At 39.6% G+C, this 27,117-nt stretch overlaps 1 protein-coding gene across 1 annotated transcript in view; it reads right to left on the reverse strand.

Moving 5' to 3' along the window:
- LOC124606897 (attractin) overlaps positions 1 to 27,117 on the reverse strand; it is a 289,667-nt gene that overhangs the window by 19,886 nt on the left and 242,664 nt on the right. Inside the window, exons 20-21 of the mRNA XM_047138997.1 lie at positions 7,629 to 7,707; positions 7,413 to 7,538 (exon numbers count right to left, since the gene is read on the reverse strand). Coding sequence (XP_046994953.1) covers positions 7,413 to 7,538; positions 7,629 to 7,707 — 205 coding nt within the window. The remainder of the gene's footprint in view (positions 1 to 7,412; positions 7,539 to 7,628; positions 7,708 to 27,117) is intronic.

Consider the following 27,117-nt stretch of genomic DNA (forward strand, 5'->3'; position numbering starts at 1 on the left):
GTGGTGGAGGAGAACCACCCCCAAGGGAACTGATAGCAGTGCATTTCCTTACTAACTGACACTTGGACCTGTTGAATGCATGGACAACTTGGGCAGAAAGTGTGTGAAAACCCAAGGAAAGTGTGAAAGTGCTTGTGAAAAATACTGAACATTGAGCAAGTGAAATTTTATGCCTAAAAAGTGAACTGCAATGTGCAGTGTAATTCAACTTTTTGCAACCCATGAGGATTTATTTTGCATAGCAAGACAGGACTTGTACATAGTGGTATATATCTTTGAATGTAATCCTTGTTTGCCCAAAAAGGACATCACTTATGATGAAAATGCCTAAATCTTATTAAAAGTATAACTTGTAGATATTTTGTGCAATTGTACAATACACTGCATGTAAATATTTTGTGTGAGGATTTTCATATGGCCAGTTCATATAAGTAGGAATTTGAAACACATATGTACTGTAGTTTTTGATGAGATTTAGTATGTAATATTTTTTTGTGTGTAGATTGTTAAAGCCGATTTCTGGGGCCAATTGTGGTCACTGAATTGCCCAGTTGGCTATTAGCAATTTCTACCTGGTCAATACGATGAGGGGGTGATGTGACGAAGCAAGCTGAGATATGTTTACGTCCCGCCTGCCTCCTTAAAATTCATTTTTTTCATTTTTGAACAAGTACTATTAACATACGTGAGTATAATCTGCATTTCCATAAAAGAGAAAGGTTGGCCCTCAGTTTTAAACAGTATAACACCAGATCTAATTTTGTACTTAGTTTTATGTATGCAATTGATTTTCTAATTTATTTTGACTATTTCTAGTTATTATCTTTTGTTATAGGGTGACATCAGTAATTGTTTTGTAACTTAAATTCTATTGCTGACTTATAAACAAATATAAATTCTGTGCTAATTATAAATATTTGGAGGAACAACTAATAGTATTCTAAAAGGATGTATTTGGCTCTATTCGAAAACATGTTAGCAAAGCCAGCTCTTAATTAAATCCAAAGTAATTAACAGTTTCATCAAAAGTATTGTTTGCATAACTATATCTACATCTACATCTACATTTACACTCCGCAAGCCGCCCAACGGTGTGTGGCGGAGGGCACTTTACGTGCCACTGTCATTACCTCCCTTTCCTGTTCCAGTCGCTTATGGTTCCCGGGAAGAACGACTGTCTGAAAGCCTCCGTGCACGCTCTAATCTCTCTAATTTTACATTCGTGATCTCCTCGGGAGGTATAAGTAGGGGGAAGCAATATATTCGATACCTCATCCAGAAACGCACCCTCTCGAAACCTGGCAAGCAAGCTACACCGCGATGCAGAGCGCCTCTCTTGCAGAGTCTGCCACTTGAGTTTGTTAAACATCTCCGTAACGCTATCACCGTTACCAAATAACCCTGTGACGAAACGCGCCACTCTTCTTTGGATCTTCTCTATCTCCTCCGTCAACCCGATCTGATACGGATCCCACACTGATGAGCAATACTCAAGTATTGTTAATTTCATCATTTAAACAAATAATTTGGCCTAACTCTTGTGGTAAAAGAAACTGTTAAAAAGACAGAAGTTTTCGATGTATGCAGTTAACTGAATGAGTTAAGTTTTCATTGTAATTTCTGTAAATTAAACATCAAACAATGTGCAGTTTCAGTGCCTATTATTGTGATAATATGTAAGGGCCCGATTTTTGATCCCGACACAGTCAGTCCACGACCAAGTTTCAGATGCGTAACCCATATTGGTTAGATCAACAACAATGCATAAACTTGACTGTGAAATAAGTGTTACACCAATAGGACGTGTGTTAAAGCAATGACAATGTATGTTCAATTTATTTGAAAGACTGGGAAATGTGTGGTTAGGTTTTTACTGCTCCTAGATGTAGCAGTATGTGGATGTTTGCCTGCAACCTATTAATGAGGCTTACCGAAAGTTAAACAATAGTTAACTGGCCATAATAGCTGTGTATTATTGGGGGTTATGAACAGTGAAAGTAAAGAACTGTGAAACGCAAATGTGCACCTGTCGGCTACATCATTTAAAGTAGTCAGTGTTGAACTTACCCCCCATTTTTTAGCCAGTATAGCAACACAGTATGTCAACACTGAGTGAGGACAATCAAGGATGAAATAAAGCAGGCGAATGCCACAACCCTTCATAAAGTGGCTTTCCATCACCCAACCAACCTCCATGACATCCCAGTCCATTCCTATGCCACTCTCAATCTGAACCCCTTGCCTCATGAATCACAGCTGTGTGGGATACTCAAGTGCAAGATCTGCCCAATCTACCCATCCAGCATTTCCTATTCCATTCCTGCCATAGGCTTATCCTATCCTATCACAGGCCAGGCCAGTTGTTAAAGCAGTGACATCATATATCACCTCTGCTGCAATCATTGTACAGCTCTATATATTGGTAGGACTACTAACCAGCTGTCCACCAGGATGAATGGCCACCACTAAACTGTCGTCAGGGCCCAGGAAATGACCAGGGGGGGGGGGGGGGTCTCTCTGCAGACACCATGACACTCTGGCATAAAATGGGGGTGATACATGATTACAAGAACTCAGCAAGAGGGTTCTAACAGCCTCTGTCACCTCAATTCTCCAACTTCCTACCTACACGTGGTGCCCCTGTTAAGTCAAGAAACTCAGCGGAACATTGGGTAACCAACCCCAGCGGGAAACTGAGTCAGTGAGCAGATAGGAGTTGGAGGACAGTGGAAGGAACGGGAAACCACCACTGAACTATCCCAAGAAAACCCCACGGCTTCGCTCAGCTCAAAATGTTCCAGAGTTTCAAGTTCCCCGATCAGTTCTCCGGGGGTAACCAGGTTGTGAGGAGCTTTATGAAGAGTAAGATGGTGCAAAGAGAAGCACTGCATAGGAACATGGAATGTAAGATCCATGTATCAAGGAAAACTAGACATAGTGAAAAGATAAATGGAGAAAATCAACATCAACATACTGGGAATAAGTGAAATGAGGTGGACTGGCATGGGAGAATTTGCTTCGGATGGCCATATGGTGTATTATTCTGGGCACAATAACAACAGAAGGAGTAGCCTTCATAGTTAGTGATACAGTGGGAAAAGCTGTAATGGGATGCAAATATAAAAATGATAGAATGATGTCCATCAGACTTCAAGGTCAGCCACTCAACATCACAGTAATTCAAGTTTATGCGCCACCAACCGATGCTGAAAAGGAAATTATTGACCAGTTCTATGGAGATTTACAAGAATTACTACTGTCAACACCAAAAAAGTATATCATCTTCATAGTTGGAGATTGGAATGCAAAAGTGGGAAATCATGCTGTAGAAGGTATAACAGGGAAATACGATCTTGGTACAACAAATGAAGCAGGACAGAGACTCCTAGAATTCTGCCAAGAAAATTCACTGATAATCACTAATACACTGTTTCAACTACCAAAATGACGCCTATGTACCTGGACTTCGCCAGATGGCCCACACCGGAACCAAATTGATTACATACTTTGCAATGAGAGGTGAAAGAGTGCGATTCAGTCAGCTACAACCAGACCTGGGGCTGACTGCAGATCAGATCATGAGCTCCTGATTGCAAAATTTTGGCTGAAACTTCAGAATGTAGCAAAAAGTATCCTAACTTGCAGACACGACCTTAACTCTATGCCCTCCGACTACACTGTAGAGGTGCAAAACAGATTTAATGTATTAGAACTGGAGGACAAAAGCTCACGAGAGATGTGGACAGAAGTAGATAATACTGTCAAGGAAGCCGCAGAGAAACAAATTCCGAAGAAAAGAAACAGCAAGAAGGCTAGATGGCTATCAGTTGAGGCACTGCAAGTTCATGAGAACGAAGGAAAGCAAAAATCAAGGGAGATAGATCAGCTATGTTTGAACTGAATAAATATTTTCAGAAATTACCTAGAAGAGATAAAAATATATTCTTCAATGAACAGTGCAAGGAAGTTGAAGACAGTAACGGAATGGGGAAGACAAGAGATCTTTATAAGAAAATTAGAGAAATTAAAGGAAAATTCCAGGCAAAAATTGGAATGATAAAAAATAGAAACGGGAAAGATCTGAGTGAAGCAGAGGATGTTAAGGAAAGATGGGCAGAATATGTAGAAGACCTATGCAAGAAAGAATTGCGTAAGGACAGGGCTCCTACTGCTGATGTTAATGTTAATTTAGAACTAGAGCCACATATTTTGGAGAGCGAAATCCAGTGGGCCCTTGAAAGTATGGCTGATAACAAAACTAGTGGACATGATGAAATACCAGCAGAATTGTTTAAAGTCACTGGAAAGGATGCAGTGAAAGTGCTGCACTCAATATGTCAAAAAATATGGATCACGCAGCAGTGACCCGAAGACTGGAAAAGATCAGTATTCATCCCCATTCCAAAGAAGAGAAGTTCTAAAGAATGCTCAGATTATCAAACAATCGCACTTATCTCACATGCTAGCAAAGTCATGTTGAAAATCTTACAAAATAGACTTCACCAATATCTAGATCGAGAGCTACCAGAAGAACAAGCTGGATTTAGGAAAGGAAGAGGAACTAGAGATCAAATTGCTAACATTCGGTGGATTATGGAAAAAGCAAGAGAATTCTAGAGAAATGTGTACCTCTGCTTTATTGACTACGCCAAAGCCTTTGACTGCGTCGATCACAACAAATTATGGAACATACTGAAAAACATGGGTGTACCAGATCACCTCATTAATCTGATACGGAGTTTATACCTTGACCAAGAAGCCACGGTGAGAACTACGCATGGAACAACGAAATGGATAAAGATTCAGAAAGGACTCTGGCAAGGCTGCATACTGTCACCGTACTTATTCAATCTGTATGCAGAACATGTTATGAGGAGTGCGAGGCAAGATGAAGGAGAAACAGGAATTAAAATAGCTGGAATAAATGTAAACAACCTCAGGTACGCGGATGATACAATGCTGTTGGCAGAAAGTGAAGAAGAATTGAGAACACTCTTGCTGAAGGTGAAAGATGAAAGTGAAAAGGCCGGTCTTAGGCTGAATGTGAAGAAAACGAAAATTATGGCAACTACACCTACCAATTTGTGGGATATAGCAGGAGAAACCGTGGAGGTAGTGACCACATTCAGTTATCTTGGTTCGCAGATCTCTGCTGACGGCGACTGCAGCCATGAAATCCAGAGAAGCCTGTTGCTCGGTAGACAGGGGATGTCAAACCTTGACAAGGTTATAAGGTCCAGAGATATAACACTAGCAACAAAGATCCGTATTGTGAGGGCTATGGTCTTTCCAGTTGTGATGTATGGATGTGAGACCTGGACCATTAGAAAGGCTGAATGGTAAAGAATTGACTCCTTCGAATTATGGTGTTGGAGGAAACTTCTTAGGGTTCCATGGACTGCAAAGAGAACCAACAGATCAATATTGGAGCAAATAAAACCAGATTTCTCCCTGGAAGGTCTAATGTTAAAACAAAAGCTGACCTACTTTGGACACACAATGCGAAGGCATGCCTCGCTGGAAAAAACATTAATGCTGGGGAAGATTGAAGGAACTAGAAGAGGACGTCAGAGGATGAGATGGATCGATGGCATCACGGAAGCAATGTGTTCCAACCTGGAAGGTCTACGGGAGAAAGTGCAAGACAGGAAAAAGTGGCGTGATTTGGTTCATGGGGTCACGAAGAGTCGGAATTGACTAAATGGAGAGAGAGAGAGAGAGAGAGAGAGAGAGAGAGAGAGAGAGAGAGAGAGAGAGAGAGAGAGAGAGACTGTCGTCAAGAGCAAAACTGACCCCCTCTGACACAACATGCAGCTGAACCAAACACACTTGATTTCAATGGCTGGTTCACAATCCCAGTTACTGGATCCTACCCTTCATCAGCAGATTTTTTTGAACTGCACAGACAGGAATTACTGTTACAACACATGCTCCACTCCCGAAATCATCCTGGCCTCATCTACAGTAATTTACTGTCCCCACACCATCCACCCAACAGTTTCCATCCCGACTGTCCTATCCCTTCCTCCCTATTCATGTGCCCTCACGCTCATTGTGTGCTGCCCTCTGCCAATGCACCTGTCCTCCTTTTCCCTTCCCTTCTCTCCTCCCACCTTCAACCCCTCCCCAAACCTCCCTGACTCACAGTCTCCCAAAGCTGCGCCTGGCAGTCTTCGTGAATGCATATAGGCCCTATAAGCCCTGTCAGATTGGTTGGTTTGGGGGAGGGAACCAAACAGCATGTTCATCAGTCCCATCGGATTAGGGTTGGATGGGAGAGGAAGTTGGCTGTGCCCTTTCAAACTAACCATTCTGACATTTGCCTGGAGCAATTTAGGGAAATCAAACTGGAGGAGGGTAGCATGTGACCGTGATGGATGGCGGAAGCTCATTGGGAAGACCAAGGTTCATCCTGGACTGTAGTGCCACAGAAGAAGAAGAAGAAGAAGAAGAAGAAGAAGAAGATTTAGGGAAATCACAGAAAACCTAAATCAGGATGGCCAGACTTGGGTTTGAACCATAATCCTCCCAAAAGTGAGTCCAGTGTGCTCTGTCAGAACACACTCTTCTCTCCCCATACCTGTACCATGCTATCCCTTCCCCTTCACTGCCCCCTCCATACTGCTGCTTTCATTTGATGTGACAGTTGCATTCCAGTCTGAGGTGCCAGAGATGATGGTGGTCATGTGTGCATGAGGTGAGCTTGTTTGTGTGAGTGAAAGTGTGTGCAATATTTATTATTAACTGATGGCTTTTGAAATGAAGACTACTGATATTTTCTCCATTTTTTCAAAGATGATTTTGTTGTGTGTATGTACTGGTATATCCATAATTATCTCTTTCTCAGATAAATTTTATTTATTTTCTCACAACCAGATTAAAGACTGAAGTCATATTATCAACTGCATATGTCTGCTCAACTCAGATGCGAAATGAAGATTATACAGAGATGTATTGCTGCAATTCACAAAACCACTGAACAGTTGTATTGGAAGTTTTTTTTAAAAAAAAGTTATATACAAGCTGTCATTTAAAGTAAAGTATCATTTCCATGTACATATGTTTCACAACATATTTTATTTATCAAATGGGATGCACTATGTTGGTTTAGTTCTGTTAATCCATTAGCATTACCACCACATTATTCTTTACACTACCTTCCCCCTTGGCAAGCAGAGGTGTTAAGAACAATTTTCATAGTTCCTCCTCTCTCTTATGCAGTTACAAAGTTTTGTTTACGTTCAGTGGTCTATAAACAAAAGTGAGAATGATCCCTGCTGCTGAAATTCATAAATTTAATTTACAAAAATTTACTATAATAAACTAAAAAGACTTCTAAATTCTTTATATAATTATCTGCAGAATTCAGTGCAACAATATTTTCAAAAAAATTTAAATCTATTCCATCATACCTTTTTCTTTTTCCTAAGTGTGGATATTGACTCTGAGGAATCTTCCAACTTCTCCCGTTGTTCTATCTCAACTAGTACTTGGGAGAAAGGACGGCTTGCCATTTGTTCCATCTCCACAAACAATCTCTGTCAGAGAAAGAGAAAAATGTTAGATATGCAATAAGAATGTTCCAACTTATAATTTTACTATTACCACAGTTTTATTGTTTTCCATACCTGTCTTCTTCTGTACATATCATACTTCTGCTTGATCTTCCAGAGAATAGCAGCTACAAGAAGTAAGAGTAAAAAACACCTGGAAATAAAATATAAAATTGTGTCAAGTGAGAACAACAATATTTCAACTCAGATGCGGGCAACTCACAGCACCTCTTACTTTAATCTGTACACAATTTTCATACTGTTTACTTGCTTCTTTGTTTGAACTTCTCCCTATTTTAATTTCCTTTTTGGGTCTAGTACCAGAGCTGAACAGAAGCCAATGTAGTACTCAAAATAAAGAATAAGCTTTATTCTTACATTCACAGATTAGTTGTTACATATCTAAGAAACTAGCTGGGCAAAAATGTCTTCAAAAGTCTTCCTGTACCTTACTAAATGTTAAACACACAGTAACATAATATTGCACAAACAAACTAATTGCACTCTCAAAGCACTAGCCAAAGAGGTTATGAAGTCAAGATATGGAATTCCAGAATGAAACTTTCATTCGAAGTTGAAGGTGTCCTTAAATTTTAACTTATAAAACAGATTAAAAAAGTGTGTCACTTTGGAGATCAAATCTGCTGTCTTTCATCATTGAGTGAAGCTCTTATTGACTGAGCTATCCATATGTGACTTATGACCTGGACCCAAGCTTCAACCAAAGCATTCCTCTGCTGCTTACCAAACTCCATGGACAAACTATTTTAAGTGAGTAATATTTCCTGGTTAAACGATCCAATTATCATTCTGTCTCCAAGTCAATTAGCAAATAATTAAATAACACCAGAGAAGGAAAGTTGCTACTCACCATATAGCAGAGATGCTGAGTCGCGATAGGCACAACAAAAAGATTCACACAATTATAGCTTTCAGCCATTAAGGCCTTTGTCAGCAGTAGACACACATACACACAGGCGCACACACACTCATGCAAATGCAACTTGCACACACCTCTGCAGTCTCAGAGAACTGAAACCACACTGCGAGCAGCAGCACCAGTGCATGATGGAAGTGGCGACTGGGTGGAGGTAAGGAGGAGGCTGGGGTGGGCAGGGGGAGGGATAGTATGGTGGGAGTGGCGGACAGTGAAGTGTTGCAGTTTACATGGAGGACAGGAGAGAAGGTGCAGAGGGGTCTACTGCTGACAAAGACCTTAATGGACAAAAACTATAATTGTGTGAATCTATTGTGCCTATCGCGACTCAGCATCTCCGCAATATAGTGAGTACCAACTTTCCTCCTCTGGTATTGTAACATTCCATCTTGGATTTTCCATTGTTTGAAATAATTAAATAAAATATTTCATCTTTATATGGATTACAACTAGCTGCTATTTTATCATTCATTTCTTTGTAATATAGTATATGAATGTTAATTCAGTGTGAAGATAAGCCTTGTGTACTCAAACTTCAAAATAAGCAATCCTGACAGCAATATTACAAAAGTTTAGGTGTGTAGAATTTCGAAAGTAATTGTATATAATTCTTGCTAACAGTTCTGATCTATTTTCTTTTACTTTTGAAGAGAAAAATTATATTTTCAAATTCACATGTGTACTGGCAAAAAGACAAGATTTGTCTACAAAATGCAGAAAAATTTCCATAGTTTATTCCACCAAATGAACTTTTTAATACTAAACCAAAATACTGACTTTTATTGTTATTTTAGCTCCAATGGAAGTCAATATGCTCCTTTTATAAGTTTTTGGCACATTATTTTCCTCATCATCTACAGGACGAGCAAATACGAAGCATCAGAAAACCCTTGATTCTTTAAAGGATCGAACTCCTACATATAAAACAGCTTTTAAAGTCCGATTACTTCCCAAATGAGTTGATGAGTAAAATATTTGACTTTAAGCATGTAAGTGAGAAAAGTTTAAAATTATGCTTAAAGTTCGTTGGAACTCATGAACTGCTATCATTATCAAATACTATGTGAATACAGTCCACATACTCTGCACTTCTTTTTAAGCACAAACCAGGTTATCAAGAATCTCCATGTTTATAACACCACATATCCTGAACTATGTTTCACATAATGCTGTAATTTTGCAGGTACATTCTGTTATAACCTTTAATCACCAATAATTGTGTGGATATTCAAACACACTCACTTAGAAACAATAGCTGGTTACATGATAACAACTCAGTATCTTTTATTCGACTGCCGTGCCGTGACATGCGGCCGGCGCCGTTCGTAGCTAGGTGACGCTCCCCCTCTCAGCCGAGTTGCGGAGCGCCTCTATCGCCGTTTGCGCGTACTGTCGTGGCGGCACTGTTAAATGTCGTGGCACTGTCACAACACATTCAGTGCTGTATGTGGATAACTGAGAAAAAGTTTTGTGAAGGTTTGAAACTGTGTATAAAGTTTATTGGAAGACATTAAGTGCTCTCACTCTCAAATACCAGATGAATATAGTACGGGTATTTACACACAGTCAGTTACGTTGCCTTAAGACAAACATATTGTTTCTAATTGTATTACTTGTCTTATTGTGTCTAACTTTTAATATAAGATAAAAACTCTTATTGAGTATGTTTGTTTGTGTGGCCATCTTCTGCAGTAGCTGTTAACATCTGTTATTGTAAGTTATCTGTGTTGAGCTGACTGCAATGTAATTAAAAAGAATTACACCAGACGTGTTTCGCTTTATTTACAAAGCATCTCCTGTAGTGTTCTGTAAATTGGATACATATGTTTGTGCATTTATTTTTTGATTCTTTTAGGTTAAAAACAGCATTTTCTTTATGAAGTTCGTCTGTAAACTACTTACAGTGTTTCTTTACATAGTCTGAACCTTCTCCTCTTGCTAGCAGTGGTTGATGTCGACAAGCTTCATTTCACATCTGCTGTTTTTGGCATTTTGTGTTATTTTCTGCACTGCACTATTTATAACTGACTTTCTTAACTGTTTTTCATTCATCACTACTACAGTGTTTATGCCTATTTGTTTGTTTTCGTTCATGTTGTGTGTGTTGCCAACCTATGAAACGATTTGGTGTGTGTGTATTTCTGTATCACAAATCAGGAATATACCAACTGAAATGCAATACTTGTGATGGAAGATACATAGGTCAAACCAGGAGGACATTTGACACCAGATACAAAGAACATGTAAGAGCATGGAATACAGCACAAATCATTCAACCTTTGCAGAACACCTACACCAACACCAACGTAAAATTACAACCAGATACACAGACATGGAAATCATAACAAAAAAAAACAACCTCCTCACCTCACTCTCTCTCTCTCTCTCACACACACACACACACACACACACACACACACACACACACAATCATTTCATAGGTTGGCAACAATCACAACATGAACGCAAACAAACAAATAGGCATAAGCACCGTAGTAGTGATGAATGAAAAACAGTTGAAGTCCATTATAAATAGTGCAGCACAGGAAAATGCCAAAAACTGCAGATGTGAAACAAAGCCTGTCGACATCGACCACTGCTAGCAAGAGGGAAAGGTGCAGACAATTTAAAGAAACACCATAAGTAGCTTATAGCTTGCAGACTAACTTCATAAAGAAAACACTGTTTTTAACCTAAAAGAATCAAAAAATAAATGTACAAACGTACGTATCCAATTAACACAATGCCACAGAAGATGCTTTGTAAATAAAGTGAAACACGTCTGATGTAATTCTTTTTGATTACATTAAAGTCAGCTCAAGACATAACCTATAACAACGTATCTTATTGAGTACATTACGATATTGTATTTTTAAATTCAGTCAATAATCATACAACATACTTAAAATCAAATTATTGTTGCCACTGGTAACTGTTAGGTAGGCAACCTGTATGTGGTACTGTGTCCCGGGGTGTACTTTAGTAGTATCAATGTGAAGTCTTTGTGAACCAGCAAACTTCATTCCAAACTGTTGTATTAAAGCCACCAACTCATCACTGTATTAATTATACAGAATAGGTTTGAACCCCTTGAGCAACAAAATGAAAACAATTTTAAGTTTTTACATGTCTTTTCAAGAACTGTAGCTTTTTACAGATTGCCTTGGCTTCTCTGAAGAGTTCACGAACAAATTCACCTTTGTATTGCAGTTTAAGAGTAAATTTGTTTGAAGTTTCTGCTGGCTTCTGTAGGGAATGTTGAACAATACTTCCACTCATAATCTTGTACCTGACAAATTGTTTCCTTTTTTGTCCATAAATTCTACATTTTCTTTTCTTCCATCAATAAACTGTTTCAACGTTTTACCTTTAATCAACTACCCATTTCAAACACTCATTACAATGGCGGTGTTTACATGCAATTTCCAAAACATTTTTGAACTTAATCAATTTTGTATGAAACATATTTGGATTAACATGCTATGAAAACACATTAAAATTTCAAAGATTCATCTCTAGTTCTATTGCCTCCTTTTCACGAATGACTCCAATCAATCTCTTCCAATCACAACTGAGGTGCAGTGTCAGGATACTCCAGATAATAAACTCCATTTAAAGCTTACAACATCTGAAAAATGTACTGTCTGTTTAAAACATACATTCACCAGTAGTTTGTCTATTTACTGACAAAATCAACTATAGTTCTCCTGCAATATTTAAGTCTGCAGCAATTCTTCAAATAAACATAGGTACTTGTGCAGTACCAATGCCTCAACACTGTGATCCAAATCAACTATAAATTGTTCCAATCTAGAAATTTACTACTTATTATTGGCTCTGAGCACTATGGGACTCAACTGCTGAGGTCATTAGCCAACTACTTATTATTCAGAGTGTTATCCAAGTAACTGTTTACAGGACATTATGTATGTGCAACATGTGGGAAATTCTTTTACTGAGTTTTTCTGTTCCAAATAGCTGCTTAACAACTTTTTTTAATCACTAAATTGACATTGAGAATGATGTGATATCTTCCTGCTTCAGTAAGTTGTCCTTCAAATATTGCATCTCATCTCTCTTTAGTCCTCCAATTTTTTATAAGCCGAAAATATTTAACTGTTTCTTAAAAATGCATTTGTTGATGATGTATATGGAATTATTGCCTAACCTTTGCTGATATATTTGTAAATCTTACCCAGCGATCATAAGAGCAAGGATACACTCTTAACAAAATAATATTTTTTTCTGTTCAGATATCTTAAAATTGAAGAGTCTTTTGTCTTTTTTCCTCTTTTGTGCCATACATACTGGCATGGGGTAAAACTGGATAAGTGATAACTAAAACTGTCATATAAAATTATCTCTTACTATAAAGATGCTGAAAAGAATGTAATATCAATGCAGGCACTGAACTGAGGGACTCAGAAATGCAACTAGTGAAACAAAATATCGTAACAATACAACAGGTTTACAATCACTGTTACTTGAAGTGAATAACAAACTGTGGTAGGAGAAAATGTGACGAGTTTTCCACAGGCCAAATACAGGTGACTTAATGCTAACTGGTAGAACAAATTATGTTTTTTTTTTATAATCACAAATTAAATAAACTATGTGGCCTTTGAGAGAGAGAGAGAGAGAGAGAGAGAGAGAGAGAGAGAGAGAGAGAGAGAGAGAGAGAGAGAGGCAGGCTTTGGACCAAGTCCTGATGTGCACACTGACAGTGCTGTCAATAACTGCAGTCCAATATTTTCTTCTGGCAGTTGTCAACAGCACACATACACTCCTGGAAATGGAAAAAAGAACACATTGACACCGGTGTGTCAGACCCACCATACTTGCTCCGGACACTGCGAGAGGGCTGTACAAGCAATGATCACACGCACGGCACAGCGGACACACCAGGAACCGCGGTGTTGGCCGTCGAATGGCGCTAGCTGCGCAGCATTTGTGCACCGCCGCCGTCAGTGTCAGCCAGTTTGCCGTGGCATACGGAGCTCCATCGCAGTCTTTAACACTGGTAGCATGCCGCGACAGCGTGGACGTGAACCGTATGTGCAGTTGACGGACTTTGAGCGAGGGCGTATAGTGGGCATGCGGGAGGCCGGGTGGACGTACCGCCGAATTGCTCAACACGTGGGGCGTGAGGTCTCCACAGTACATCGATGTTGTCGCCAGTGGTCGGCGGAAGGTGCACGTGCCCGTCGACCTGGGACCGGACCGCAGCGACGCACGGATGCACGCCAAGACCGTAGGATCCTACGCAGTGCCGTAGGGGACCGCACCGCCACTTCCCAGCAAATTAGGGACACTGTTGCTCCTGGGGTATCGGCGAGGACCATTCGCAACCGTCTCCATGAAGCTGGGCTACGGTCCCGCACACCGTTAGGCCGTCTTCCGCTCACGCCCCAACATCGTGCAGCCCGCCTCCAGTGGTGTCGCGACAAGCGTGAATGGAGGGACGAATGGAGACGTGTCGTCTTCAGCGATGAGAGTCGCTTCTGCCTTGGTGCCAATGATGGTCGTATGCGTGTTTGGCGCCGTGCAGGTGAGCGCCACAATCAGGACTGCATACGACCGAGGCACACAGGGCCAACACCCGGCATCATGGTGTGGGGAGCGATCTCCTACACTGGCCGTACACCACTGGTGATCGTCGAGGGGACACTGAATAGTGCACGGTACATCCAAACCGTCATCGAACCCATCGTTCTACCATTCCTAGACCGGCAAGGGAACTTGCTGTTCCAACAGGACAATGCACGTCCGCATGTATCCCGTGCCACCCAACGTGCTCTAGAAGGTGTAAGTCAACTACCCTGGCCAGCAAGATCTCCGGATCCGTCCCCCATTGAGCATGCTTGGGACTGGATGAAGCATCGTCTCACGCGGTCTGCACGTCCAGCACGAACGCTGGTCCAACTGAGGCGCCAGGTGGAAATGGCATGGCAAGCCGTTCCACAGGACTACATCCAGCATCTCTACGATCATCTCCATGGGAGAATAGCAGCCTGCATTGCTGCGAAAGGTGGATATACACTGTACTAGTGCCGACATTGTGCATGCTCTGTTGCCTGTGCCTATGTGCCTGTGGTTCTGTCAGTGTGATCATGTGATGTATCTGACCCCAGGAATGTGTCAATAAAGTTTCCCCTTCCTGGGACAATGAATTCACGGTGTTCTTATTTCAATTTCCAGGAGTGTATTTTTCACAAAATTCATACATTACATATTATGGAAATGGAAACTTAGGAATGCAGCTATTGACACCGTCATTGACAAACATCAATCAGGTTCAAGTTGGAAAATAACATTACATGGTATTATAAACTGACAAAAAGCGCAGCATACATATAGCTGATGTATAAATAGGTCAACAGCAACTGTTATTCATTTTGTGAGATAATGTGCAATTGGCAAAACCTATTTATGAATCACAGGTTCATAGAATGACGTACCATGCTCTGTGCTGGTATAATGAATATTAAATATTGTGTACTTCCATTTAATTTTTGGCAAAACTAAGAAATTTTGAGAGCTTCTTCCAGAAACAATCAATATAGTTCTTCAGAATACGAGGTGTGTTAAAAAAGTATAGAACCTTTGGTTGGCAGAAATACACTTATTAACTTGGGGGCAGAGAACCTTAATCCTTTTGAAGAAGTCTCGTTGGTAATGGACATACTTTTCCCAGCAGACCTGCCATTGTTGGAAATAATACTGGAATGCGTCTTTTAGAATGGTGATCACCTGGGCTGTCTTATCTTGACTCAAATCATGTTACTTTCAGGGGTATTTCCAGCTTGGGAAATAGCCAAAATCTTGGGAAATAGCCAAAATTCACACAGAGCCATGTCAGGAGAATTTGGAGCCTGACTAACCACAGGAATGTTGTGTTTAGTGAGGGAATTATGTATCAGATGCACTGAATGGTGAGTGTATTATCATGATGAAGCTGCCAAGTTTTTGCCGCCCACAGCATCACAAATGTGACTGACTTCCTTTGCGATGGTTTTGCATTGTAGTGAGCACTCATGATGCACCACCCCATGAGAGTAGAAGAAAATGGTCAACTTGACCTTTACACTGCTGCAGACCTGCGTTTCTGTTTTGGCCTCGGAAATGATGTTTCCACTGTGGTGACTGCATGTTGGTTTCTGGGTCACACCAATAAACCAATTTCTCATCCCTGTGATCATGGTGTACACAAAGTTGAGGCCACTGTCTGCACAGTCCAGCATGTCCTGCACAATTTCCAGATGGCACTGCTTTTGATTTATTGTGAGCAGTCTTTGTACATATTTTGTGGACATTCTCCTCATGCACTATTTACCTGTCAAAATTGATTTTACCAATCCAATGCTTAGCCCTACCTCGTTCACAAAGTCTCAACTCTTATATGATGTTCTTCCATACCTCAAATCTGCACTTGCTCAACAATATTGTCATGTTGACTTCATGTGGGTCTGCCTAAATGCAATTCACTGTGCACTGATAAGCAGCCATCTTTGAAGTGGTTGTAAACACTCCTTTATCTGTGAGTTTTTCTACATTTCAACCTTGAAAGCCCGTTGAACCTTGTGAATGGGTTCCACTTGAGTATCACCAAGTTTATAACAAAATTTGATCCCTTATCTCTGCTCAGTTTGTTCTGAAATTTCACCATCTACTGGAAAGTGATGAGCATTCTCTCCATGTTCTCAGTCATGAGCTGACTGCCAGTGACCGACTCTTTCTGATGACGGGAAAAAAAAATTCACGGCTGCACATGGGTGTCCCCTTCCATGTCTCCACTGAAGAAAATCTCCCACACTTCATTGGTTTACACATGAAAAAAGAATGTTCGATACATTTTGAATACCCCTCCTAAAACAAAGACAAGCAAAAGCTAAAATGTTTTAAAATTTTGTGTAATTTGAGATAACTTCTGCTGCAGCTACAACAGAATAAATGGAAAAAGTTTGGAATGGTACTGAGACAACAAGGCTGTGGCACTGCAAAGGCTCCACACAGAGTAACATAAGCACTTTAACATAAATCTCAAAAAATTTTAAAATGCTGTTACATTTAAATTGTATGTTGGAATGGGAAGCACACTAACCAAACGATACTTCCAAGCACAGCTCATAATCTTACAAAGAGGATGATGATGGAAAGGTGTGGATTTGAAAAATAGTGGGAGACAGTTACTTTAATGCCATAAAGACTGCAAGAACTATGTATATGCTGGGCACCAACTTTTATAGTAACAACACCCAAATGATGACACAGGGAATGGTAAAAGATCTATTGTAAGTATTTTTTACTTCAGACTATTGTATGTCATGTACAGGAACATAAATAAATAACCCCCCCCAGGATGCCGCTAATTTAATATTTATTTAACAGCAAAGCAAAAATGAAATACCAATCAAACAGACGCATTAGCAGAGACATTAACTAGGAAGGTGCCAACAAATGAAGAAATTTTTTCAGATTCATTTTTTGATGTACTGTTTTTTGTTTTTAGTAGTGGAGTACAATCGAAGTTTTTCTCGTAAGAGAATGACATGCATTTTGTAAAGCAAAAAGTACTGCAGTCTAAGTGTATTTAAATGTGCATGAATAATACAATATTTGACCAATATAGAGCATTTGTATTTATGGAAGTATGTGAATTGATTTATATGTAATTACGACTGGCGCCAGTGCCCACGGAGTCCTTTAGCTGCCTGCATCTTCAAATATTTCGGCGAAGTCCGAGCGTCAAAGGAGATTAAGTTAAGCACAGACAATTTTTGCAGATGCATATATATTATACATATAAATATATTTTATTTAATTACATTACAATTGAGACCTGTGTGCTAGGACTTCTGGGCACTGGTCATAAATTGTGTTTGTTAACTATTGTTATAATCAGAAAATCTTAAGACACTGTTATAAACTGCTAAAACTAATTGCCAGTATTTTCTGTTTGCATGAATCACAATGGGGAGTGAGTATTACAAAAAGGCAAAAATTGGACCCAGGTCACGTAAAATTTTCCTTAGTATGCGGTTTTATTCGGCACAGCAAAAGGTAGGACGGCTACGCAAGTTGCTTGCATGGTTACACTTGGTAGCACATCCTTTAATGTTGATAGAAACCTTTCCTCACTATTTCCTTCCTTCAATTTTATTGGTGAAAAAAGAAAAAAAAATTACAAGAAATTTTCAGTGTGATACGTATTGTCAGTAAAACAAAGAACTGTGACACAACAGTTTGAGCATCATAACAGGTGACAAAACAGGCTTTCACATCACGTAATTTGCATTTATTAAGTGTAATAATTAATGGAGGAAATTTTTTAACATTTTGTTGAAATTTCTATTTCTTACAAATTCATATAATATGGCCAAAAAATAGAATCCCATTATTGATAGCGATACCGAAAATGCAGAAGATGGCATAGAATTGCAAGATCAAACAATTAAAGTTCAGGCACCATGCATGACTACTGCAGAAGTTTAAAGCAGATCAGAGATGTGTGTTGCACGAGTGACGAATGATAACGACTCTCCAGCACAAAATATCCTTGACGACACAATGTTTACCATCTCCCAAAGTGACATACCGCTCATGAATGAAACACTGGAGAATGAGGAAAATATGAATCTTGACAACACGTTACAAACACCACTTGGTCACAACACAAACATTAACTTGGGAAGCACAGCAGACAGCAACCACAGCAGTACAACTGAAGCACTGCTGTGGCAGCTATTATCTAACATGAACACGAAATTAGATGGTAGCAATACCTTTCAGTGATATAAAATACGATATGAACACCAAAACTGATAATTTGACACAAGATATGAACACTGTTACACATGATCTAAATGCAATGAAGCAAGAACAAAAACAAATATTCAAGGATTTGCAAGACACGGTCACACAGAAATTCGATGATTTAGCCAAAAGTTTTTGCACTGAAATAGACGAAAAATTGAATGATGTGAAAACACAGATAAAGCATGAAGTACTTTTTGAAGTTAACAATAGCATTACAGAGTTAAAACAGAAGGTAAATTCTTTTAATGACCATCACGACCTAGTAGAACAACAGATAAAGAAAATCACTGACACAAACATACATATTGAAGCCACGCAAAACCAGCTGTGTTCGACAGTAAAAAAAGTAACCACTGTCATTAACAAAATAAATAAAGACTATGAAGGTGTACCTCTAGCTGTAGAAGAGCTTACTTTAAGGGTAGCGACATTAGAAGTTGACTCAGCATGTGTTAAGGAGAGAGAAGATTAATGAAAATCTGAGTGATATCATTAGTCAAGCTGAAGCAGGTACGTTAGGTAAGGTTAACACCATTGCAGAGAAGTTGGTAACCGATTGTTAGATAAGGGTAACACCATTGCAGAGAAGTTGGTAACCAATTGTAAGTTATACACAGATGTAGTAGAAAAGGCTATTCAGAAAAAGGAAAATGAAATTGTGAACAAGGTAAACATTGACCTGCAAGCCGCAGAAAATAGGATCCGCAATCTTTTGTAGGAAAATATCGCCAGGTCTCGAAATATGAATGTAAATAATACACAAGCTACAGTAAACAAACCACAACGTGTTGCTATATAGTCGCAAATTATCACGAGTCCTACAGCAGGTACAAGTGACAGTTGTAGATTGCAATGTGTAAACATACCCACAGTTCCAATACCTGAACAATTACCAGCCGGAATCACAGGTAACAACCATAACGACATAAATATGACAAAAATTGCCATGTGTTTATCAACTATTTTTGCAGACGAAGGTTTGCTGAGGCATCAACAATTTCCTACATTCACTACCAAAGATAAAATAATAAATCTCGTAGTGTTTATCAGTGCTTTTCATCATGTATTTCCACGCAACTGGACAGAAGCACAGAAAATCAGATTTGTCATAGGATGTACACAAGGTGATGTGCTCTTATGGGTAACTGAAGTGGCAGAACGTTGCAACACTTATATTCAATTTGAAAGAGCTTTCCTCGACAAATACTGGTCTGAGGCAGTGCAAGAAAGACTCAGACACGAGATTTTCAATCCTACACAATTCAATGGCAAATACGATAGTCTCCGTGGTTACTTTGAAAAACACCTGAACAAGACACGCTACTGGACGAACCCAATATTGCAGGTAGACATGTGAAAATTTTTAAAAAGTTGTTTACAATCGCACATCAGAGAAAAATTACCCACAACACCCAAGCAAGTCACTGAATATTTCCTGTCAGTGACACTGAATATTTCCCATCAGTGCTCGATTCAATTGACTTAATCTATGAGGGAAGACCTGTACCCCATAGTGCAATAGAAGAACAGGCACCACAACAACATAATTATGTAAATCAGTCAATAAAACGTGATTTAAACATGCAGCAAGGTTGGTACACACAACAGCAAAATTACATACCGAGAGGCAATGAGTGTGGTAAAGGGAATGGAAAAAACAAACGATTTAAAAGAAATTTCCAAAACAACAGGGGTAATTTCAACACATGAGTGAATTACAATTCACCACCTAAAGCCTCTATGCTGAACATAAACAGGAACAGTCAGCCACAGCAGTGGCCAATGTGTGGCAACAATGCCATGCCTTACGGTGTACTGCAGCCAACTTTTGGGCAGCAAAATAACCGCACAGCAGCTAACAACACAAATTGGTGAAGTACGCACACAGTGCAACTCACTGAAATTTCTCCAGGTAATGAACTAAGTCACCCTACGCCATCGGAGAACACCAACCGGTAGTAGTACAGCCCCAGACTATTGACCTCTCAGGAAGTGGAGGCAAGGAACAACTGCAAACATATTTCATAATATTTGACAAACGTGGTGACATCAAGGACAATTTGTATCAGCACGAGTTAGATAGAGTAGATAAGGTCAAGGAAGTACAAGCAATCATTAAGGTAAAAATATTTGGCATTGACACACAGTTAATTTTAGATACAGGTTCAACTACCAACCTAATGTCAAATGCAATTTTTTGTGAAGTGAAGAGGAGAGGTAAGTTCCCAATATTTCCTGTACAAAATTGCAAGAAGTAAACTGCTACCGGCAGTAAGACTAAATTGGTTAAGCATCAAGCGCTTATTCCAATACAAATTGAACATTTCACAGTGAAGTGCAACTTCCCTATAATTGACAAACTAATTGTTAATTGTCTTATTGGGATGGACACGTTTAGAATATACAAAACACAGATTGACATAGGTAATGGCACAGACCACTTTTAGGTAGAGGATCAGATCTTTTCTATAGATTTAATCAAAACGCTCGATGAAAGTATCAAAAACAAACCAGAGTCAAATGTCATAGTACAGTATTCCTTTCCAGCTGTGTACTTCACAAACCAAACTGATACTGAACAAGAAGCGAACACTAAGGTTAGTTACGAGATTGTAGAGCAGAAACTAAGTGAATCACAGGTACTAAATGAGGGGCAACAACGAGAACTTTCTAACTTGTTATTTAAGTATGCCAATATTTTCAGTAAGGAGCCAGGAGTAATCAAAGGCTAAGAATGTAAATTTGAAGTCTATCCACATGAAACATTTTGTGTAATGTCAAATACTATTCAACGGGCAAAACAAGAGTCAGTAAGGGAAGAGATCAATTGTATGATTAAATGGGGAATTTATACAGCCTTTATTTTCACACTATTGTAGTCCAATATTACCAGTAAGCAAACCAGATGGTGGTTCTGTAAGATTAGTTCTTGATGCCAGGGGTATCAATAAGATTATAGTACCAATACGCATAAGATCAGACAATTTGTTTTACAATACAAAATATTTCAGTATATTTGATTTCAAAATGTCTTACTGGCAAATAAAGTTCCATGAAGAAAGTCGAAAATATAGTGCATTTGTTTGTGGGGACAGAAGTTACGAATTCTGTGTTCTAACTTTTGGACTGAACATTAGCGCAGGAGTGTTTATATCTGCATTGGACAAGGTTGTGCCCTCCCCTTCTCTCTTTGCTCCGTTTCTTTCGCTGATCTTTCCTCTTCTTTCTTCCTTCTTTGTACCGCGGCTCTATCTCAGGGTTTTCAATGCAGAAATGTAGTGAGAAGGGAGCACATGTGTGTGGTGGTTCATGATATCATAGTGCTGTGAGGGAGCGTCACTCATGCCTCTGGTTTGAGAATACTGATGACTGAAGCACGAACATTTCTCAAAAGGAAAACAGGTACATGCTCTCTTTTCTTTTACAACTACAAATAGTGGCAAAGCTAGTAGTATCTATCGTTCAACTAAACTGAATGAGCGCGACACCATTGATGGAGTTTCAACCTCGAATGAAGTTTATTAATACCAATTAACTGAAATAATAATAGTAAAATATATATACATATATAATAGAGGCAAACATTCCACGTGGGAAAAATTATATATAAAAACAAAGATGAGGTGACTTACCGAACTAAAGCGCTGGCAGGTCGATAGACACACAAACAAACACAAACATACACACAAAATTCAAGCTTTCGCAACAAACTGTTGCCTCATCAGGAAAGAGAGAAGGAGAGGGAAAGACGAAAGGATGTGGGTTTTAAGGGAGAGGGTAAGGAGTCGTTCCAATCCCGGGAGCGGAAAGACTTACCTTAGGGGGAAAAAAGGACGGGTATACACTCGTGCACACACACACATATCCATCCACACATATACAGACACAAGCAGACATATGTTTGTTGCGAAAGCTTGAATTTTGTGTGTATGTTTGTGTTTGTTTGTGTGTCAATCGACGAAGCCTTCTTGGTTACCCAGGCCTGCCAACCCAAAGTTTGGTACAGATTTATTGTTGACATCTTCATGATCTGGACTCACAGTGAAGAAGAACTCCAGAATTTCCTCTCCAACCTCAACTCCTTTGGTTCAATCAGATTCACCTGGTCCTACTCCAAATCCCATGCCACTTTCCTTGATGTTGACCTCCACCTGTCCAATGGCCAGCTTCACACGTCCGTCCACATCAAACCCACCAACAAGCAACAGTACCTCCATTATGACAGCTGCCACCCATTCCACATCAAACGGTCCCTTCCCTACAGCCTAGGTCTTCGTGGCAAACGAATCTGCTCCAGTCCGGAATCCCTGAACCATTACACCAACAACCTGACAACAGCTTTCGCATCCCGCAACTACCCTCCCGACCTGGTACAGAAGCAAATAACCAGAGCCACTTCCTCATCCTCTCAAACCCAGAACCTCCCACAGAAGAACCACAAAAGTGCCCCACTTGTGACAGGATACTTTCCGGGACTGGATCAGATTCTGAATGTGGCTCTCCAGCAGGGATACGACTTCCTCAAATCCTGCCCTGAAATGAGATCCATCCTTCATGAAATCCTCCCCACTCCACCAAGAGTGTCTTTCCGCCGTCCACCTAACCTTCGTAACCTCTTAGTTCATCCCTATGAAATCCCCAAACCACCTTCCCTACCCTCTGGCTCCTACCCTTGTAACAGCCCCCGGTGTAAAACATGTCCCATGCACCCTCCCACCACCACCTACTCCAGTCCTGTAACCCGGAAGGTGTACACGATCAAAGGCAGAGCCACGTGTGAAAGCACCCACGTGATTTACCAACTGACCTGCCTACACTGTGACGCATTCTATGTGGGAATGACCAGCAACAAACTGTCCATTCGCATGAATGGGCACAGGCAGACAGTGTTTGTTGGTAATGAGGATCACCCTGTGGCTAAACATGCCTTGGTGCTCGGCCAGCACATCTTGGCACAGTGTCACACCGTCCGGGTTATCTGGATACTTCCCACTAACACCAACCTATCCAAACTCCGGAGATGGGAACTTGCTCTTCAATATATCCTCTCTTCCCGTTATCCACCAGGCCTCAATCTCCGCTAATTTCAAGTTGCCGCCACTCATACCTCACCTGTCATTCAACAACATCTTTGCCTCTGCACTTCTGCCTCGACTGACATCTCTGCCCAAACTCTTTGTCTTTAAATATGTCTGCTTGTGTCTGTATATGTGTGTGTGTGTGTGTGTGTGTGTGTGTGTGTGTGTGTGTGTGTGTGTGTGTGTGTGCGCACGCGCGCGTGTATACCTGTCCTTTTTTCCCCTTAAGGTAAATCTTTCCGCTCCCGGGATTGGAATGACTCCTTACCCTCTCCCTTAAAACCCACATCCTTTCGTCTTTCCCTCTCCTTCCCTCTTTCCTGATGAGGCAACAGTTTGTTGCGAAAGCTTGAATTTTGTGTGTCTGTCGACCTGCCAGCACTTTCATTTGGTAAGTCACATCAATATATATATATATATATATATATATATATATATACATATATAAAATCCAGATGTCACTCACAGTTAGAGTAATTAGTTTCTGATGTGTGTGTGTAGTAGTCATTGATACTTAAAAGATCGTTTCAATAATTCTATCACTGGCCGTTTATGAGTTGCTAAGGAACGTATCAACAAGCTAACTATACAATGTCATATCCCGACAGTAAATTGCTTCTCGCTTGCTTTAAGCATAAAGACGATACTGAATCATACATGCGACGATAATGACCGATATCCAATCATGTATCTTAAACTCCACGCCAATATTTGAGGATCTGCGCGCGGTTTGTTTGGGCCAAAGTCGGGCCGTGGTTCCCTAGAATAAGTTTTAAATCAACTCCGGGTTGTAAATTAACAGTTCTATGTCCATTCATGAAAGTTACAGCAGATCCACACTCGACTACTACTGGATCGCGCACTCAAGCAACACGGAAGTTTTTGTTCTTACAAACAGAAAACATATCCTGCATAAGGCAACAAGGTTATTTGTTATCCCAAAACATATTTATATCTATCTCATTAAAACTCATTACCTATCATATGTTGTACATAATTTAATTCTTTACTCTGTAAATAATCAATAAAATTTAGAAATGAATGACATGTATTAAAAAAAAAAAAAAAAATCTCTAGTTGATAGGACGTCATGGGTCACTACTGGTTTCGACTCCCCTACACTCACGTGACGCAAAGTAGATCCGACTATATTGGGCATACTCATGTAATGTCTTAGGACCAGAATTGCTTAGCAAAGTCACTGTGTATGTAGATGACCTGCTGATAGCCACACCCAGTTGGTTAGAACATATCAGGCTCATTGAACAGGTGCCTCAATGATTTGCAGATTACGGAGTAACAGCCAATTTAAAAAAGTCTAGTTCTGGTAAGAAGCAAGTCAAATTTTTAGGACATGTGTCAGAACAAGGGATATTACCTAATCCGAATAAACCTGATGCCATACGCAATTGTCCAGCTCCAAGGAATAAAAAACAACTAAAGGCCTTTTTAGGGCTAGCTGCTTTTTTTTCCCTTGTTGTACCACAACAACTAATGAAGGGTGATGCATTGCTCAACTTGTTACGAAAAAATAGACTTTGGTTATGGGATGGTAAGTGTCAAGAGGACTTTAATAACATTAAGCAGGCATTGGAAAATGCAAACATTCTTAGGCACCCTGACATGTCCAAGGATTTTTGCCTCATTTCAAGGGCTGGGGACATGCTTATTTCAGATATGAGAGGAAGAAGGTAAGGAAGTATTCAAGGTCATCATTTTTGCTATTCGCACATTATCTGAAGCAGAAAGGTCTTACTTGGTGTCAGAATTGGAAAGTTCAGCGGTGATGTGGGCATTTAAGAAGTTTGAATATTTTTTGTGGGGCAAGAACACCAAAGTGTACTGTGACCACCAGTCACTGTCATTTCCTTTAACATGTAAACTATTGCACTGTATATTAGTAGCTAGGTGGTGTCTATATTTACAGGAATTCAATTTTGAGATCATTTATATCAAAGGAAATCAGAACGTTATTGCAGATGCCTTGTCTAGGCTACCACTAGGTTTAGAGGAATTTGGTGAATTACCAGACCAAGGTGGAGAAATCAAAACATTATTAATGCAAGGTACAACACAACAGTCTGATTACCATAAGTTTATAAGTTTTGTAAGCAGATGAAACAACAGCAAGATCACAGATGGAGTTAGGTCATGCAGAACCTTAAGCAAGATTAAGGTGGAAGGGTAAGTAAATGGTATCAGGAGTACAAGGGCATTTTGTTTCATAGGACACATGAAAAATCTGATCAATAGTGTGTGTGTGTGTGTGTGTGTGTGTGTGTGTGTGTGTGTGTGTGTGTGTGTGTCCTGAAGATTATATCGACGAATTTATAAGACACATACATGAAGTATGGGGACATTATTGAGAAGGCAAATGTACTGAAAAAATTGCACCACTTTGTTATTTTCCAAATTTGAGAAGACAGGTCCTACAGGTATTAAGAAAGTGTGCAGTATGTCAAAAATCAAAACAGTCAAATGTGTCAAAATATACTGAGCTACACCCAATACTCATAAAAAACCCTCTAGATATGGTATCTCTGGACAAAGCTGGTCCATATCCAAGAAGTAGAGGAGGAGTAAAATACGTAGTAGCACTATACACCATTTTTTTGAAACATGTCAAAATAAGCCATTAAAAATGCAACAGCCACAAATATCAAGAAAAGAACTGAGGGAAACTATTTGAGAAGAGTAGGTAAACCAAAGGTACTACTAACTGATAATGCTTCATATTTTGTTGGGCAAAAATGGAAACAACTTATGACCTCACAGGGCATAAAGCATATATTAATAAACACCATATGAACACACCAGATGGGTAGAATAGGTAACTCCTTTCATGCAAGTTGTCAATAATGTTCCCCCATCTTCAACAGGTTTCACACTAATGAATTGATGTTCCAGACAAAGCAGACAAATGAGTGGGCTTCGCCCATACCAAAGGTACCCACTACAGAAATGACATTACAAGATAAAATCAAAAAAAGCCATAGTTACTCTAGAAAACAGGGCCGAGTATAGAAAGAAAATTTATAACAAGAAACTTAAACGTGTTACACAATTCTCTGAAGGGTAACGAGTCCTCTTATGGACGCACCCTAAATTGACAAAAATTGGTAAACTGAATAAGACGTGGCAATTACCCTATTCAGGACCATATGTAATTTCTAAAATACCATACCCAGGGATGTACAGATTAACCTATGAGAAAACAGGAAGAGACAAGGGTCTCTACCCTCACAAGGATATAAAAGCCTTTATAAAATAACGAAGTGTGGTAAGAATTTTTTTTAAGCACAAGACTATTGTATATAGTGTACATAATTCAAAGTATAATTTTCTTCTGGAATGTATTTTAAGACAAAGAAATGTGTATAGGCATAAGTGATTCTTTTGATTTGTAAACGCAGGCAGAAAATTAACAGCAATGAGAAGTAAAACACCGCTTCATGCGAATCGAAATTATAAACAAAATTAGCTTATGGCTCAGTGATCCGCACTCAACAATACGCGCTGATGTCAGTAGCAGGAGAGGAGACACTGACCTGTACGCATGCGCGACAGACTGGCTCAAGGCGCAAACAAATTAGACACGCAATGTACATTTAACCTAAATACAAGGTACACAAAATACTATGCAAATACATCTACTGTTTAAGAACTAAGGAACCAATTGCTATATTTGCACAGAGATTTAATTAAATACTAAGCTATATACAACATATTTCCA

Source organism: Schistocerca americana, chromosome 3 (assembly GCF_021461395.2).
Source record: "Schistocerca americana isolate TAMUIC-IGC-003095 chromosome 3, iqSchAmer2.1, whole genome shotgun sequence".
NCBI lineage: Eukaryota > Metazoa > Arthropoda > Insecta > Orthoptera > Acrididae > Schistocerca > Schistocerca americana.